Source organism: Wolffia australiana, chromosome 11, assembly GCF_029677425.1.
Source record: "Wolffia australiana isolate 7733 chromosome 11, ASM2967742v1".
Classification (NCBI taxonomy): domain Eukaryota; kingdom Viridiplantae; phylum Streptophyta; class Magnoliopsida; order Alismatales; family Araceae; genus Wolffia; species Wolffia australiana.
The window spans coordinates 166,531-183,332 of record NC_135845.1 but is presented as its reverse complement, the minus strand read 5'-3'; the positions used below and the strand labels follow the sequence as shown (position 1 = coordinate 183,332).

General features: G+C 46.0%; 3 protein-coding genes across 7 annotated transcripts; 1 reads left to right on the top strand and 2 right to left on the bottom strand.

Annotated features, from left to right (window-relative positions):
• Positions 1-105: 105 nt before the first annotated feature.
• Positions 106-9,293, bottom strand: HAC1 (histone acetyltransferase of the CBP family 1). 3 transcript variants are annotated; one of them, XM_078583573.1, is made up of 16 exons: positions 8,945-9,292; positions 8,461-8,601; positions 7,752-7,863; positions 7,179-7,437; positions 6,674-7,093; positions 5,979-6,587; positions 4,906-5,843; positions 3,248-3,820; positions 2,691-2,819; positions 2,358-2,558; positions 2,048-2,190; positions 1,641-1,953; positions 1,396-1,535; positions 1,227-1,305; positions 473-1,089; positions 106-317 (listed from the first exon to the last, which is right to left on the bottom strand). In XM_078583573.1, the coding sequence occupies exons 2-16, from the start codon at positions 8,532-8,534 to the stop codon at positions 206-208; spliced, it is 4,719 nt and encodes a 1,572-aa protein (XP_078439699.1). In that variant the 5' UTR covers positions 8,535-8,601; positions 8,945-9,292; the 3' UTR covers positions 106-205. The 3 variants fall into 3 exon arrangements, with proteins under 3 accessions (XP_078439699.1, XP_078439698.1, XP_078439697.1); XM_078583572.1 differs by having other exon boundaries at positions 4,906-6,587; positions 7,203-7,437; positions 8,945-9,293; XM_078583571.1 differs by having other exon boundaries at positions 4,906-6,587.
• A 4,061-nt stretch (positions 9,294-13,354) lies between these two features.
• Positions 13,355-15,272, top strand: LOC144709749 (glucan endo-1,3-beta-glucosidase 6-like). Its single transcript, XM_078583376.1, has 3 exons — positions 13,355-13,835; positions 13,977-14,483; positions 14,576-15,272. Exons 1-3 carry the CDS (start codon positions 13,498-13,500, stop codon positions 15,186-15,188), a joined length of 1,458 nt encoding a protein of 485 aa, XP_078439502.1. The 5' UTR covers positions 13,355-13,497; the 3' UTR covers positions 15,189-15,272.
• On the bottom strand, positions 15,226-16,494 carry LOC144709750 (RNA-binding (RRM/RBD/RNP motifs) family protein). Of its 3 annotated transcripts, none has more exons than XM_078583379.1 (3): positions 16,270-16,494; positions 15,576-16,152; positions 15,226-15,490 (listed from the first exon to the last, which is right to left on the bottom strand). In XM_078583379.1, exons 2-3 carry the CDS (start codon positions 16,044-16,046, stop codon positions 15,320-15,322), a joined length of 642 nt encoding a protein of 213 aa, XP_078439505.1. In that variant the 5' UTR covers positions 16,047-16,152; positions 16,270-16,494; the 3' UTR covers positions 15,226-15,319. The 3 variants fall into 3 exon arrangements, with proteins under 3 accessions (XP_078439505.1, XP_078439504.1, XP_078439503.1); XM_078583378.1 differs by having other exon boundaries at positions 15,576-16,172; positions 16,270-16,493; XM_078583377.1 differs by having other exon boundaries at positions 15,576-16,494.
• Between the last annotated feature and the right edge of the window lie 308 nt (positions 16,495-16,802).

The window sequence follows — 16,802 nt, the reverse complement described above, 5'->3', positions numbered from 1 at the left end:
TTATCAGGCCCATTAACAGGCCCACTTCCCAGTTCCCACACACGAACAACAAACTACTAGACTACTAGTCTAGTCTACTACTATGACTCTCTATGCCGGAAGGGGTGTGGGGCTATATTTATATATTCATAAATAATTAAGAGTTTTGACAAGAATGAAGACAGAATGAAGAAGGGAAGAAGGGCCCTGCACTTACAGAAGAGCGTCATGAGCCGGCGGCGACCTCGGCGGAGCGCTGCCTCATCATCTGCATGACGGCGGCGCGGCGGCGGGAGTCGGACTGCTGCTGTAGCCGCCTCAAGTGCTCCCTGAGGTCCCTGCGGCGCAGGAAGACCGAGGTTCAGAGAAGACCCATGATGCATATATATATATATATATGTATGTAAGTTGAGAGAAGAGGCATGATGCACACGTGTTAAGAGAGAGAGAGAGAGGGAGATATAAGAGTAGAGAAGAGGAGTATAATCAAAACCTGCAGCGGGGGACGTGGCAGTTGGACTCCTTGCAGGCCCTGGCGTGGAGCTGGAGGAGGTACCACATCTTCTTGCAGAGGACGCAGCCGCCGGAGGCGCGGGTGCGGCAGTTGATGCCGTGGCGGAAGAGGCCCTTCACCTTGCGGCAGTTGGGGTAGTGGCAGTGCAGCGAGCGGCACTGCGCCGCGTGCACGAGCAGGTCCAGCATCTTGCGCAGCTGCAGCACCCGCTTCTGGCGCGCCTCCTTGTTCTGCGCGTCGCGCTCCGCCGCCGACGGCGCGCTGCTCAGCCGGTGCGGGTGCTCGCCCGCGGCCCCGCTCTGGTAGCAGGCGTCGCACACGTCGAAGTCGGGGCACGCCTCGCAGCGCCACCCCTGCCCCGTCTCGATGTCGCGGTGGCACAGGTTGCACGTCGTCACGAAGGCCGGCGCCGTCGGGTTGTGCAGGTGGTACAGCACCATCATCGACGAATGCTTCGCCCGCCGCAGCGTGTCGTACTGGTAGTGGTTGCCCTGGCACAGACTCAAAAACGCCTGCCTCGTGTCGAAGAACTCGCTCTCCAGGATCTCGTCCTCGTCTCTCGTCTCCTCCGCCACGTCCCGCCCCATCGCGTCAACCTGCCGAAAACAACAAAGACAAAAGGTCAACAAAAGGTGGTCACCGCACCCCGCACACCGCACACCGCACAGGGGGGGGAAGAGAAGATTAGATGGATAGATCCTCCGAAAATAAATAGTTGTGGCTCGATTCTTACTCGGGAAAAGAGGTGCTTGTCCCTGGAGCCTGCGGGATGCCTGTCCCTGTCTTCGCGTTTGGCTTCTGCCTCGTAACACCTGCCGGGCACACAACAATAGGCGGCATGGTTTATTTCAAAAAAACGACGACTACATTGAAATTCTCGCACAGTTGGAATGACGGCTTACTTGTCGCACAGTTGGAACTTCTTGCACTGCGTGCACACCCAGCAGGATCCGGAAACCATGAGCACGCAACAATGAGAACAGGCGTGCTGCAGGTGCACCATGATGAAATCCTCTTTCATCGGGAGGATCGTTTCGCCAAGCTGCCAGATTACGGGAAAAAAAGATATTTTAACCATCACGATTGAAACCGAACATGTTTTAAAAAAAATGGGGAGAAAAAAGAGAGGAGAACTGTATACTCTTACTTTTTGCATCAGCAAAAAATCCCTCGACGGATTGCCCAACAAATCGGACTGACCGGCCGCTTTGAGAGATCTTTTGGTTATCGTCTTCTTCGCTTTGCCCTTTTTCTGGTGTTTCCTATCGTCCTCTTCTTGTTGAAGCTGGTTGATCATGTCCTCTGCGGCGCCGGGCCAATAATCACCATCAAAGTAGGGCAAACGGGCGGCCGTCACTTTGGCTTTGCTCTCTCCCGTTTGCACAAAGAAGTGGTCATACAAATTAGTCAGATCAACAACAATGTTCTCTTTCGTAGCCTTCCTCAGCATTGAAAGATACCTGAAGTAGGATTCGACGTAAGCTACTAAAATATTATCAATCACAATAAAAAAAGAAGAATGGAAACGGGACGAATGCGGGTGTTCAGGCTCACCATTCTCTAAGTTTATCAGATTTGGGAGTTTTCTGAATCTCAGGATGGCAATAGAGTATATAGTCCTCCCCTTTCAACGGGGGACACGCCCATATGTAGCAACTAGTAAAACCGCGTTTCTTGCAATATTCAAGATACCCAATCTGAAACAATAAACATGAAGCTTCAATAAAAAAAACTGACAGGAATCGCGGCAAGATAGTCCCTCAGTCGTCGTTAACACCTCGACCAAAAGATGTCGAAATAGACTCCGAAAGTAAGTTGAAATTCTAGATGGAACTATACAGAAATAATAAGAAAAGATTGGTACCAGAATTTCATGATAAACGAACGTGCGCAAGGCCTCCCCGGAAGTTGTCTTAATTTCTGGCCTAAAATATTTCACAGAGTCCAGATATGACAGGTAGACACGCCGATGATTTGGGAATTGACATTCCGAACCAAACTCTTGCACGTACATCCCAAAAAGACAAACTTCGACGCCCTCAATCTTCTGAAATAGTAATACCACCTGCAGGAAAGAAACAATTCTTCGAGTAAACAGATTTGAACAAAACCACAGACATCTAACCTCACTTCATATCACTCGAATTTTTCACAGAAATGAAGCCTCGTGCATGCTCATTATGACGGCAGACTATACCTTGGACTTGTAAGGAAATTCCGATGGATAATTTTCTTCTTGAAAAATCTCCAGAAATTTTGGCTTCACTTCCAGCTTCTTGTCTACAGAAGATACAACCCTGACGACGAGTCCTTCTACTCCTGGTACCTGCAAATGAAACGAAAAGTGAATTGAATGTGTCTGTTCCGGAGACCTTCATTTCTCCGGTCAACAGAGATGGGCGGGCAAAGAAAAGAAACAAACTAGTATGTTCAAAACTAAAGTAGGGTGTTACTCTGAAGAGCAAACAAAATAATGCCCAATTATTTCGTCAATCATTTACATTGGGCCTTCAAGTCATTCAAAGCCAAATCATGTCGTATAGTCAGAGAGAACTCGAAATGCAACACTATGCAACGTACAGTAATGCGCGTGAAGAATTAAAACACTACCGTACTTTTTACGAATCTTTTTGGGACTCGCGCGATTCTCACAGACAAAGAGAGCCTTAGTTGATGGTAAAGTACTTGAGAAAGAAGAACCAGAGAAAAAAAAACAAAAGGAAAATGTAGAGCAATACGACAAGAAGAACTCACCTCCTCGACATTTTTCCCAAGGCTTCTTGCCCTTTCTAGTCGTTCAAATTTCAGACGCACTGAGAGACGTTGCTCGATGTGATCACTCAGCAATGTTCTAGGCAAATCTTTAGCACCAAGAACAGTATTCGGCGGCAAAGGAGAGCGCTCTCCATTTTCCACCTCTTTCATATAGCAATTTGGACATGTGTACTCTGCGTCTCCTCCATCGTTTCTACGCCCGTTGAAAAGTGCACATATTTGATGCTGCCAAGCCTCACATTTGTCGCATTGAACCCACCATTCTTCAGTCTCCTCATCGTTTTTCTTCTTCTCAAACCGTGCCTTCAGGTGTGAGGTCCCCTCCACCTCGATAGAATCACCTCGACTTTCGTTGTAACAATGAGTGCAAAAGAAATGACGAGTCTCGCCAGTGCCAACCGTATAATATGGGGCGTTACGCTTGATTCGAGCGCCACATGGGGAGCAATATATAGGAGGAGGATCAAAGGTGAGCCTTTCTACTGCACATAATTGGCATGAATTTTCACTTAAGCATTGAATGGCCTGATTTTTCTCGGCCTTCGCTTTACTCTGCACAAGAAATAGCAAACTGATTTAAAGACTTTTATAGAGGAAAAGGCACCATTAAATAAAATGAAATAAAAATACCAGGAAAACATTGAAGAATCGCTTTCACGATTCCAGATTGGAAAATCAAAAGTAACCCATGAACTCTATGGGGGAAAACTAGACTGAGAAGCGTAGGTTTGATGGATATCCAAAAGAGACTTTTGGATACTACTACCACCCACAATATCAAAAGGTGTTCCTTACCAAAAGGGTTGTATTCTTGGAAGACCAGTATCTTCTATAAGAAAATAGCGAGAGTTAAGTAGGTCGTGAAAAAATTCCAGACCAGTAAACCCAAACAATCTCATTAAATGAGGACTCAGTCCATAAACCTACTCAGATAGGCACAAAAGAACTTCATAGGTATGGTAGAGTAACTAGACAACCTGATTGATATGTTGGACTTATCAATCCAACTAAAAATATATACCAAGTCACTCAAAACTACAGGACGATGGTCATTTGACCTGCGAAGAGGTTATTTGAGATTCTAATTCTAGAGATCGGCGAGAAACGACGAATTCTGAAATTCCGTCTATGCACACAAACCAAACCCCTACTGCTCGTATTCAATCTAAATCCCAAAAAAGATTTTACGCCATGCTATATATCTTGATATAAGAAGATCAGCAAACAAAGACAAAAGTAGCGACAAATAGATAAGTAGAAAGAGAAAGGCAAATAGTAAGAATGTCAGAACGAATTCACGTACTCCAAACAATCTAAATGTGTCCAACCACAACAAACATGCAGCCACTTAGATCTTAATGCAACAGAAAGACAAATATTTGCTCAATTTATCAAAACTAGGGAATCATTTACTTCACCATCCAAAATTTTGGGCGGCGGAATGAGAAAGGAACACTCGTCCTAGTCTCATCTTAAGAGTTCACTTCTCAGGCGAAATCTAACCCTAGTGCCACTGAAAGAATAAAATGAAGAAAAAAACAGAGGGAAACAAACATTTCGACAATGGAAGATTCTATAAAAGATAAATGAATTGATATTCAACCTTAAAGTCTCCTATGATAAGATAGAAAACCAACCTGGCCCACCCATCTCTTGAGACTATTGATATGATCTCTGATTTGCTCTGGGGTAAACAATTCAGTCAATGATACACCTTTAATCTTGGGCTTCCCTGGTTTTGTATTAGCAATAGATTCGCAAGAAGTACTTATTTCTTGTTTGATCATCAACTGGTTTGAGGGTGCTGGTCCATCAACCTGCATGTTTTCCAGTTTCTGATTGTTATCTTTTTCGTTAGACATTATAATCTGGGCAGCAGGCTTTGAGCAATAGCCATCCATGACGCCATCCTTTGTAACAACGTTTTTGAAAACAGAAGAAACAGCAGGTGCTGTTGTCATTTCAACAGTCTCCGACCTTGGGACAAATCTCAAGTCTTCGTGTTGCTCTACTTTGGCCTGCACCTCTTCTGATGCATGGGATGTTATCATTTGGTTTTCACCATTGATTGCAAGGGAAGAGGAAGATAAATCAACCTTCATACGTTTAAAAGAAGACTGAATATCACCAGACCTTTCGACGCCTCGAGCTACCTTGTTTGTCACCAGCGCTTCAGGACCAGATCCATTGATAACAGTTCTAAGGGGAGCATGCAGCGAAGATGCTGAATTAGCAACTGTAGGAGAGTGACCAGCAGCCTTTCTCTGTTTTGATATATAAACGCGAACTGGAACGCAGACTGGGCAATCTACCGCACGACAACTGCAGTAATGCTTCACGAGGGCCTTCGACTGACGACAACGAGGATACCCACACTGGAGCCCCTTGCAGTTTGCCATATGTGACACGAGTTGTTGCACTGTCAAGCAGTTAGCTTCGGGACATTTGCCTTTCGTAGCTGGGCACCGACGGGCATGCCGCAGAAACAGTAGCCATCTCTGCTGATTAAGATACTGTCGCTCACGCATCACATTTCTAGATTTCCCCTCCCCTTCAATCGTCACTGCCTCTTCAGCTGCAGAAATAGAGCTCCCATTAGCAGGTCCTTGGATAGAATAATGAGGTCGCTCGGCCTCATCTAATCCTATAATCCTGTGCTGAAATTCATTGTGAAAAACCTGTCGCTCATCATTCGACAACTCAGACTTACGGAATTGGCATGGCAAAAAAGTCTCAGGCTTTGATGAAGAAGACAAAGAATCGAGTTCATTCAGTGATTCATTAATCCGGTTCCGCTGATGTGATACCGGTTGTATCGGCGATAATGTTTGCGCATAGCCAGACTTAAGAGCATGCACCTCATGAAAACCCGTTGTAGTAGTTTGCTGAAGCTGACTGCAAAAACTTGAAGAAAGATCAGCCTGTACAGCAGGCTGAGAAATTAAATAGTCTGGACGACCATCATTCTCACGACTGCTTGAGGTTGGGCCACCATAACTCGCTGTCCTAGATGAATGATTTGGCGAAGCCTTCCTCAGCGCATCTTGCTCGTTTAGCTGACTTTGCTTCCGTTGCAGCTGAGACAATGGGCCATATGCCTGTGTAGGCTGTTGCAGAAATTGCTGTTGCCGATACCTTATATGATCTTCCGTAGATGTGCCTTTAGGGTTTATAGATGTTTCCTGTACTGAGGATAAGCCTGATTGATGGCCCTGACAGGGAGAATAAACTTTGGATTTTTGCTGCAAATTTATGGATTCCATATTCCGAACATAACTCGAATCTACTCCTAATTCAACTGCGTTCACCCCATATCCATCTGCAGCCATTAAAACACACTTTGGAAAAAGAAAAAAAATATTCAAATCACGCCATAACAAAATAATAAACGTGTGCTGTGCTGACCTGGGACAACAGGCATTGTGGCACTCATGAGCCCTTCAGATGTTGCTGACCCATTTATGTACTGCGAAGAAGAGTTAGCCAATAGTGACGCACCTCCACTATTGGCAGCTCCATTTGGGAAGTTGCGAGAACTCTGGAGAATGCTGGTTCTAGAACTGGTTCCCACATAGGATCCAAGGCCATGCAATGCGCCAGTATTTTGATTTTGGGGACCCTGCCCCTGTTTACGGAATAGTTGATCCTGCTGGGCCAAATTAGTTGACTCGATGCCAGACATCCTATCCACATTTCTGTAATCAGAATTCGTCGGAAAGGATTGTCTGGCTGTCAATCCTGGAGTGGGCATCAGCTGGGTTGTGAGCTGTGATGCAGCCACAGACACACTTGGCGGGGCTTGAGGGTACACAGCAGGTAGCGGACCTTCAGGAATAATACGGACAAAGTAGTTCTTAGACTTCAGGAATATTACTCGTTTTTAACAACAGAAAGAGAAAAAAGTACATACCACTAGCAGGGTGCATCACATTACCGGAAACTGAAGAAGTTACTCCAATGCTACCAGGCCCATTAGAGTTGGACATCGAAGTAGCCAAATAACTGGCAGAGGAAGACCTTGAAAGATGGTTTTGCGACATCCCCGGCGTCGGTATCATGGTGTTAACGGGTATGGAAGAAGATGCACGGGAAGGATTGCTTTGACTGGAGAAACTCCTAAACACTGCATGTAGACGACCTTCCAAGGTTTCCATGTTCAAATAATCATCCTGAATAAAAAATGAGGGAAATAGAAATAGGCATAAATCAAACTAAGACAACAGAATCTCAAGAAACAAAAAAAAAACTAAGGCATCAACGAGAAAAAGATAAACTAAAGCAGACTTGAATAATGATCACAATAATGTATGCCCGCCCAAACGGAAAGGAGTTTTCTGCTTAGATGGGAGTCAATTAACTTTTTTTTGTGTAATGATTTTTTTTTGAAAAAAAAATGATGTCATGATAGATGCTGTTATAAAATGATGTCATGATGGTAATTACCCACAAAACTCAAAGAGAAGAAAAAGACAGAAATAAAGACCTTGGTGGCAGCTGATCTGTACAGCCCATATTCCAAACGCCTCACAAGATCGGGCAACTTTTGAAGAAATTCAGCGCTCAAATTTGCACGCTTTTGGTGGAAGATCTGCGTTCTGCACAGCGAGGAAATAGCAAGGTCATTCTTTCTTGTTCTGGAACACGGTCTAATCATAGCATAGTCGCACAATGATACAAGCAAGCCACCTCACGAAACAAAAATTCAAGAACGAAAAGGTTCTCCGGAAAAGGAGAAATTCGTAGAAGAACCATCGGAAATTCATTGATTTTGGAGAAACCAGCACATGACTGATTCCCATGGTAGACCGATTAGAGTATATAAAGCATGGAAAACTAGTTAATAAACACCTAAGACCTCACAAGTTAGTTTGAAGAAATTGCACCTCACTAGCACGGAAAAAAATGCAGTCGACTTTGCCGTCAAGTAGTTTGGGAGAAATCAATCAGTCTAAAAGTATCGCTATGTATGGTTATCGCGCAATAAATAAAGACGGCAATGAATATAAATGTCTTGATATAACCTGAAAAGTTCACTGAACTGGCAGAAAAAAAGAAACAATTTTCAAAAATAATATCATTTGACAACCCCATCATGAGAAATGAGAAATAATTCATTTGACCGCCCCATTGGTGCCTGTCAGTAGTTCGACAAATTAGACGGAGAGCAGATATTCAGAGAAAAGAGAACTTGCATTTTGTCACACATTAATCTGCGGTGCGCAGTCATCTCGGGATCCATATTGCCAAGAGCCCCCGTACTTTGCATCTTCGGTAATCGGGAGCTTGACGGCTCGGGAGATGCCGCTTCGCCGATGACCAACTTGATTACGGGTCTGAGAAATTAACACAGTTCAGTAAAGATGACAAATTTGTTGAAAAAAATGGACCAAAAGGAATACAGAGCTAGAATGTATTTCAGCCAGTTCGACAGGAATAGCAATTTCGTGATGATGAATGTATCAAAGAGGCAATAATCAGATAATCCTCGGAGAAGGGGACAACACTTCAGCCGATTAAGGGCAGAAGCTAGGTCATAAATGAGAGCAATAGACTGATGTTTCGCCCAATTTTCCGGGCGGAAGGCGAAACTCGGGCATGTTCATCGGTGACTACGAGGCAACGCCCCGCATGAGAGAAAAGCGGAATTGTGAACTTAGATGGGGCAGGAGCACAAACCGACACCACCCGGGGGATTCAATACGAAAAATGCGCCCGTGAGGAGATCCATTCCATGAGGTAGTAGGTTGAGAGGAGACCGCAGGGTTGGGCGGGAGTGCGATTCAATTGCAGTCTGCGAAGCGACGAATTTTTGAATGAATGGACTTTACGGAGAAATTTGATTCCACAGCGGGGTCCGAATCTGGGCAGGAATCAGGAAGTCAAGCAATCATCCGGGGGCGGAGAAAGCCGTGCGAGCCGACGATCCACAACTGCGCCATGGATTCTGTTCGTGCGACTTCCCCCCCTTGCGCCGTCTGCGAAGCGCGCGGGGGATAAAATGAGAAACAAAACGCACATTTCTTTCCCCTGTTTTGGATGTAAGCTTGTTGCTCCCGCAGCAGCAGCAGGTGTTGGACTTGGTTGGGCCCTTATTGGGCCAGGCCTGATGTTCTGGGCCCATTTCGGCAACTTGAAAATGTCACATTTCAACTGAAGTTAGACAGTGGATGATAATTTTCATAGGGAATAACCGAATAAATATCACAACGGAAGACCTAAATTTGGACGGACTGGAGTTTGGTCCTACTGTTTAGATGGACCCAAAATCCGGATCCAGTATCAGTTCCCCCCCTGCAGGGGCTGGGCCCTGAAAGAGGTGTGTCTTGGAGCCTCGTGTGCTAGCAACTCAATTATTGAGTGTGCAGAATCAATGTTTGATTAAGTGGTCTATGATATATATTTGATAAGTTGGCCAATAAAGGCTATTAGGTATTCACAGAGTGATACATGGGCATCGAGGGTCGTATTCAAATGTTCTATTGACATCTGATTATACTCAAAGTTAAGGGGTTCTATGAAAAGTTTTTTGTCAAGTATAGATGGGAGAAATCCTCAATGGAACGCAACCAGTCAAGAGTTCTTTGTGTCTAGATCCATATTTTCCCTCATCTCCATGTGCTCTCTTCTCATTGTATGCAATCAGGACCATGAAACAATCGCTGTGTATAAATAACGGTCACATCTGAACGGAGGAGGAGCTACAACATTCCAAATATTGTGCGGGCATGTCTAAAGGCTGGGCACTTGAAGAACTCAACATAACTTGTTCGAGGAATGCTCAACTTATGGATATTATGTGTGCAAAGTTGACTTGATAACTGACAATAGCAAATGACAATGTTAATTGTAGTGTCCAAATTAAATAAAATGTTAATTGTGATTTAATTTGCCCAAATTAAATAGAATTTATAATTATCTAAGCTCATTGTAATATATGCAAAATGGGGGTGATGTCGTCTCCACAGGGACTAGCCTTTTGAGTTGAATTCAATACTAAAGGTAGGGAAATGGACTAATATGACGATGAAATAAGTATTTCAAAGAACAATGTATAATAAGACAATATAAGAGATGTTTAATAATAATACAGAGAGAAAAAATAGTAGAAGATAAATTAATTAACAAGTGGAAGAAAACTTTAAGATAGTATGTAATAATAAGTGATATTAGATGATATTAGGGAAAGTAAGAATTAAGGATAGATAATATATGATATCATATAGATCACTTATGGGGTGGTATTTTGATAGATATCATGAATAGTTTGGAAGTAGAATGATGAAATGAATTGATGGATTATAATTGAAGATGAGGTTAAAATAAGTGGTAGAATAATTATGTTTGGATTTTTAATTGAGAGTTAATTGAAATGAGTTGACGAGAGATATTAGGAAATATGTTATGACTAATAAGTTTTGTGTTGGGTAAAAGAGATAGATCTGGTAGTTTGAGAGATTATATTTAGGGAAGACGTGAATGTGATTTTTTTAAGATAAGGGAGAAAATAGTAAATGATATAAGAATTAAGATAGACAGAGGAGAGATGTTGTTAAATTTTATGTATGTTAACGAGGTTTGAGGCATCATGGGTGTTGCAGGGTATCAAAGCTGGCATTGTGTGCCCAATTTTCATCACAAACTGCCCGTTTTGTAGGTTTAAATAATACAATCCTATTTTTAGCATACCAAATGATTTAATATACTAATGGATATCAAGTGCCTTAGTAGATCCATGCTCTACACAATAACTGCACATCTTAATATTTAGATGAAAATGGCTAATTTATGGAAATGACTAACATAGTGATTGTTTATTGACTTCACTGCGCTGTTGGGCACAATGATTGTTGTGGGCTGTCAAAGCTAGCATTATGTGCCCAATTTTTGTCACACATTGCCCATTTTGTAAGTTGAAATAATATAAATTATACATTTTTTTCCATACCGAACGATTAAATATATTAATGGATAATCAAGTGCCTTAGTAGATCTATAATCAAGACAATAACCGCCTAATTTAATATTTAGATGAAAAATATTAATTAACGGGAATGCTCTTACAATAATGGATAAATTCATGATAAATTACAAAGTAAATCTCCCAAGCCATATGTTAATCTATTTCTTTCTGAAAACAGTGAAGTACTTAACTGAAATCAATAAAATACGTCAAACATCAAGAAATCAGGAAAAGTAAAAATTTTCATATACTGGGATTATCTATATGCCATGAATAAATAAAGGTAATGTCAACCCGTTAAGGTCTTAATACCTACATGTTAAGATCTTTTATTATATTTGAGTGTTAATAATTAATGAACAAAAAATTGAGAATAATACACAAAATTTGCTTTAACATTAATAAATAATCTAAATTAACCAGAAATTATAGATGAATTTTTTTGGGCATGAAATTATGGCAGAGAGCTGCGATGGGGCTTGAGCGTTAAGGCCCATTCACATAACACAGCACTTGGGGTGCTTCAAATAGCGCACCTCGTCGTTCTATAAACATAGTGAAGTATTCACGCCTCCTGTGAGGTGGTACCGATGACTGAAGTACTTTCCATCGGCTATATAGAGTAATTTACAAGCTAGCTACTGCTTAAGCTGCTCACAACAACACCATTAATGGTCTTAGTTGTAGTCAAACTTTTGTAGATCTAGGTGCAACGTGCAACTTTGGGTGCGGATAAAGAGGTGGCTTTTAGGCTATTATCCAAGAGGGTTTTGAGGTTTCCGATTTAAGGAAATCAATCGACATACTCACTTTACTTCTCAACCTACAACTCACAGTTTGTCTCTCCTTCTCAATTCCAATCGCTCAATGACTACGTGTATAAAGGCAGCCATTAGGCTGGGTTAACTTTCTTTCGTATTACTGACGACATGAATTCGAACCAATTGACTCTGTAACCTTCATACTGTATGTAGATCGACATGAGTTCGAACAACAAATACGTATCCCATCCACCCCTTTTGGCATTATTAATGGAATATTCTTCACTATGTTACTAAAAATGGAACTAAATGAAAATTTAATGGTTGAAAAGATGTCTCGAGCAATCAGAGAAGCACTTTGATAAACAGATTTTGTCTTTACCGACTCAATTGAGGCGCTTGTGGTGTGTGTTCTATTGGACAAAAAAGATCTCTTTAATGCACTTTGTTAAAATAATAATTCATTATAAAATGAAGCAAATTCATTAAACAATAAGCAAGTGATGACAATTGTTGGATTAAAATTCATAAAAGTTGCTCTATGCTCCCAACGGAGTGGACTTCTAAATTATCATCACTTGCTTAGCATAGTCAAATGCCGATGCATTGATGAAACTGCAGATCTCATGCGTCCTTATAGATATCTGACTAAAGATTCTTACTGGACTACAATGAGAATGCCGAAATGAGAATCATTTCCATCTAGATATTAACAGATGGACAAATTTTAACGATATCATTTTTGCTTGCACGCAAATATGAAATTTATTTATGTCCCTAATTTCTACATCACTCAGGGAGAATATAGTTAACAAAACGGTAACTTGTGTTTAATGACGGAATTATTCAAAATCGAGAAAGAACCAGTTTACTCGAGGGAAAAATATTCGGAACACATATACAGGTTATCAATGATCTGACGACATGATAGAATCTCACGAATCAGATGAATTTGTTTTAAAACTAGGACATCATACATGTAATCCCAAGTTTTTGTAAAATCCAGGGAAAATGATACCAAAAGTCAGAATTTCCGAGTTATGTATGCTTAAATCAAACATAACTTAACACTAGTTGGAATACTTACTGGGTTCCGACCTGATACCCCCCAAATACCCATGGCTAAAAAATTCAGCATCACTCAACCGGTTATAAGAATATAATAAGTCTCATATTGACATTTACTTTTTTCCCAGATTAAAACCTAATTCTCCCCCCTCATCACCGCCTCTCCCTTTTGAGTACTGTTGAGCGTTTGACTGTTCGATGCCTCGGGACCAGGAGAGGCCACACAGCTCATCGCTCGCCTCCCTCAGTGGGAGCCGGCCGGGAGGGAATCTTATCTAATAAGTTGTTTCTTCTCAGTTACAAAATTTACCGCAGCGCCGCCACAATCTCCCTCTCCTGCCTGCCCGTTTTGGAGCACAAAACAGGTCCCTCCTCGGACTCGTCCTCCTCTTCCCGGAGCGCTGCTCGGAATCGAGAGAGGGTGGAGAGGGCGGGGGACCATGGCGGGGGGAGCGCGGTGGTGGGCGGCGGTGGGGCTGTGCCTCTGGGCGTGCGCGGCGGGGGGGGCGGCGGGAATCGGGGCCAACTGGGGCACGCAGACGAGCAACCCGCTGCCGCCGGGCATTGTGGTGCGGCTGCTCAAGGACAACGGCTTCCAGAAGGTGAAGCTCTTCGACGCCGACGGCGCGATCCTGAGCGCGCTCCGCCGCAGCGGCCTCGAGGTCATGGTCGGCATCCCCAACGACATGCTCGCCTCCCTCGCCGCCGACGTCCGCAACGCCCAGCGCTGGGTCTCCCAGAACGTCTCCTCCTACCTCGACGACGGCGTCCTCATCAGGTCAAGACGAGCAATGTCTTCGTCTTCATTCTTCTTCTTCTGTTGTCTTCTTCTTCAATCTCGGGTCTTCTTCTTCAATCTCTGGTCTTCTTCTTCTTCTGTTGTCTTCTCCGCCTATTATCTCGCCCTTGTTGCTCGCAGGTACGTGGCGGTGGGGAACGAGCCGTTCCTGCAGACGTACAACAACAGCTTCATCGGGACGACGTTCCCGGCGCTGCGGAACGTGCAGAGCGCGCTGGCGGCGGCGAAGCTGGCGGGGTCGGTGAAGGCGACGGTGCCGCTGAACGCGGACGTGTACGAGTCGGGGACGGGGCTGCCGTCGGGAGGCGACTTCCGGGCGGACATCCGCGACCTGATGGTGGGCATCGTGCAGTTCCTGGCCCAGACCGGGGCGCCCTTCACCGTCAACATCTACCCCTTCATCAGCCTGTACAGCGACCCCGACTTCCCCGCCGACTACGCCTTCTTCGACGGCGGCTACACCGTCCAGGACGGCTCCACCACCTACGCCAACGTCTTTGAGGCCAACCACGACACCCTCGTCCGCGCCCTCGCCCGCAACGGCGTCCCCGACCTCCCCATCCTCGTCGGCGAGGTCGGCTGGCCCACCGACGGCTACCGCAGCGCCAACCCCGCCAACGCCCAAAAGTATCATCATCATCATATCATCGATTCTTCATCATCATCATCATCAATTCATCGATTCTTCACGAGTAAAAATGGCTGGGGGATGGCGGCAGGTTCAACCAGGGGTTCATGAACTGGCTGCGGTCAGGGCGGGGGACGCCGCTGCGGCCGGGGCCGATGGAGGCGTACCTGTTCAGCCTCATCGACGAGGACCAAAAGAGCATCCAGCCGGGCAACTTCGAGCGGCACTGGGGCGTGTTCGCCTACGACGGCCGGCCCAAGTACGCGCTCAGCCTGGGCGGGCTGCAGCCGGGTCAGGCGGCGGGGCCGGGGCTGGTGCCGGCCAGGGGGGTCAAGTACCTGGACCGGGTGTGGTGCGTGCTCAAGCCCTCGGCGCGGGTGACGGCGCGGGACCTGCCGGCGGCGGTGACCTACGCGTGCCAGAACGGCGACTGCACGAGCCTCGGCTACGGCAGCTCCTGCGGCAACCTGGACGCGCGGGGGAACGCCTCCTACGCCTTCAACAACTACTTCCAGGAGAACGTGCAGGACGCCCGCGCCTGCGACTTCGACGGCCTCGCCGCCACCACCGACCGCGACCCCTCCACCCCCGCCTGCCGCTTCAACATCATGATCGACAACTACTCCGCCGCCCCCGCACTCCGCCCCGCCGCCCCCCTCCTCCTCTTCTTCTTCTTCTTCTTCTTCTTCTTCTTCTTCCCTTAGACTACGGGATGAAAACAGGGGGCAAGCCACCGACACCTTCTTCTCCGTTTCCCTTTTTCCTTGGATCCGTTTCCTTTTCTCGCACCAGAATTGTTCGGGGGCAGGCAGGGAAGAGGAGCTAGCTAGCTAAGCTAGGGAAGGCCGGGGTCGTCGTCTTCCCCCACCCGGATGTTGTAGTACGAGGCGAGCTGGCGTAGGGAGCCGTCCTGCATGATGCCCTGGATGAGCTCGTACTTGTCGTAGCTCTGCCGCAGCAGCTGCTTCTGCTGCCCCTCCAGCTTCTCCTCCTCCTCCAGCTGGTACTGCGCGCCATCAACCAAAACTCAATTGTAAAGTTCAAGAAGAAGAAATGACACTTGCTGCGCGCGCGTTTTCTTCTTCCTTCACCTGGAGCATCGCGGCGCGCTCCCTGGCGTGCTTGGCGGCGAGCTGGCGGAGCCTCTGGGCGGCCGGCAGGTCGGGGTCGGCGGGGTCGTCGAGCCAGCGGGCGGCGATCCTGGGCCGGTCGGGGTTCCTGGGTCGGTCCGAGAACATGTCTTCCGTGGCGGGCATCGGCGAGATGGGCCGGGGCATCCCCGAGATCATGAAGGGCATGTCGCCGGTGGCCTGAAGCACAGCCTTGGCTCGCGCCGCCGTCTCCATCTCGACGAGCGCGCCCTGCGGCAGAGAGCCGCCCTCCGCCGCCTCGGGCAGCTTGGGCACGATGCGCACGCTCAGCACCTTCCCGAACTGCCCGATCGCCGCCTTCACGACCGGCGCCGTCGCCGCCGGGGACAGGCAGTCGATGAACACCGTCCTCCTCACCTTCTCCCGGAACTCCGCGTACGCCTTTTGCTCGTCTTCCACCACGCTCCCCATATCCCCGAAAGAAGAAACCCTAGGGCTTGTTTTCAACGGAGGCGAGGGGAGAGGACGAGGAGGGTCTTGGACCTGAACCCTCAACGCCGGCCAAAGATTTTCATTTCTGCAGACCGGGATCGATTTCTGCAGCCAGATGAGGAAACAATGGAAGAAGCAACGATTCCAAAGAGAGGAAGGGGGGACAAGGAGCGACGCCGTCTTGTTTGATAAAAGAACGGACCTTTCGATTGTCGCCTGTGCGCGCCGGAAATGGAACCCGCTGAGCTCGCAGAGTGTGCCCTCGGCGAGTGCACCACCGCCTCCGCAAGTCGCCTACGACAGAAGAGAACGGGGTTCCGATCCGGGTCGGAGAACGGCAGAGAGCGGCGGCAGGCAGGCAGGCACAGTCCGGTTCAATTGAAGGCGATGTCTACTCGGTGAGGGACTCGAGATTGGATATTTTGATTCGGGGCCCTCCCTTTGGAGACCAATTCGTTCATTGTTAAAATCTGTTTTGGGTTTTCCCTCGGAAGGTATCAGTTATTTTATTTGAATCAATAGTTTCATTTTCATTCGAATTTAAAATCTAATATCAATTGAAATCTGAATAAACCTAACAGAAATATATGATTTAGGACGTAAATAAAAATAAAATAAAAATCTTCATCATTCGTTGGCGTAAGGGCCAGAAAAATATGATAACGGGGCATGCATAAGTCAAGTTCTAGTAGTGCAATTTGTGCAATAGATCTCAATAAATTGAGCAGCACATCA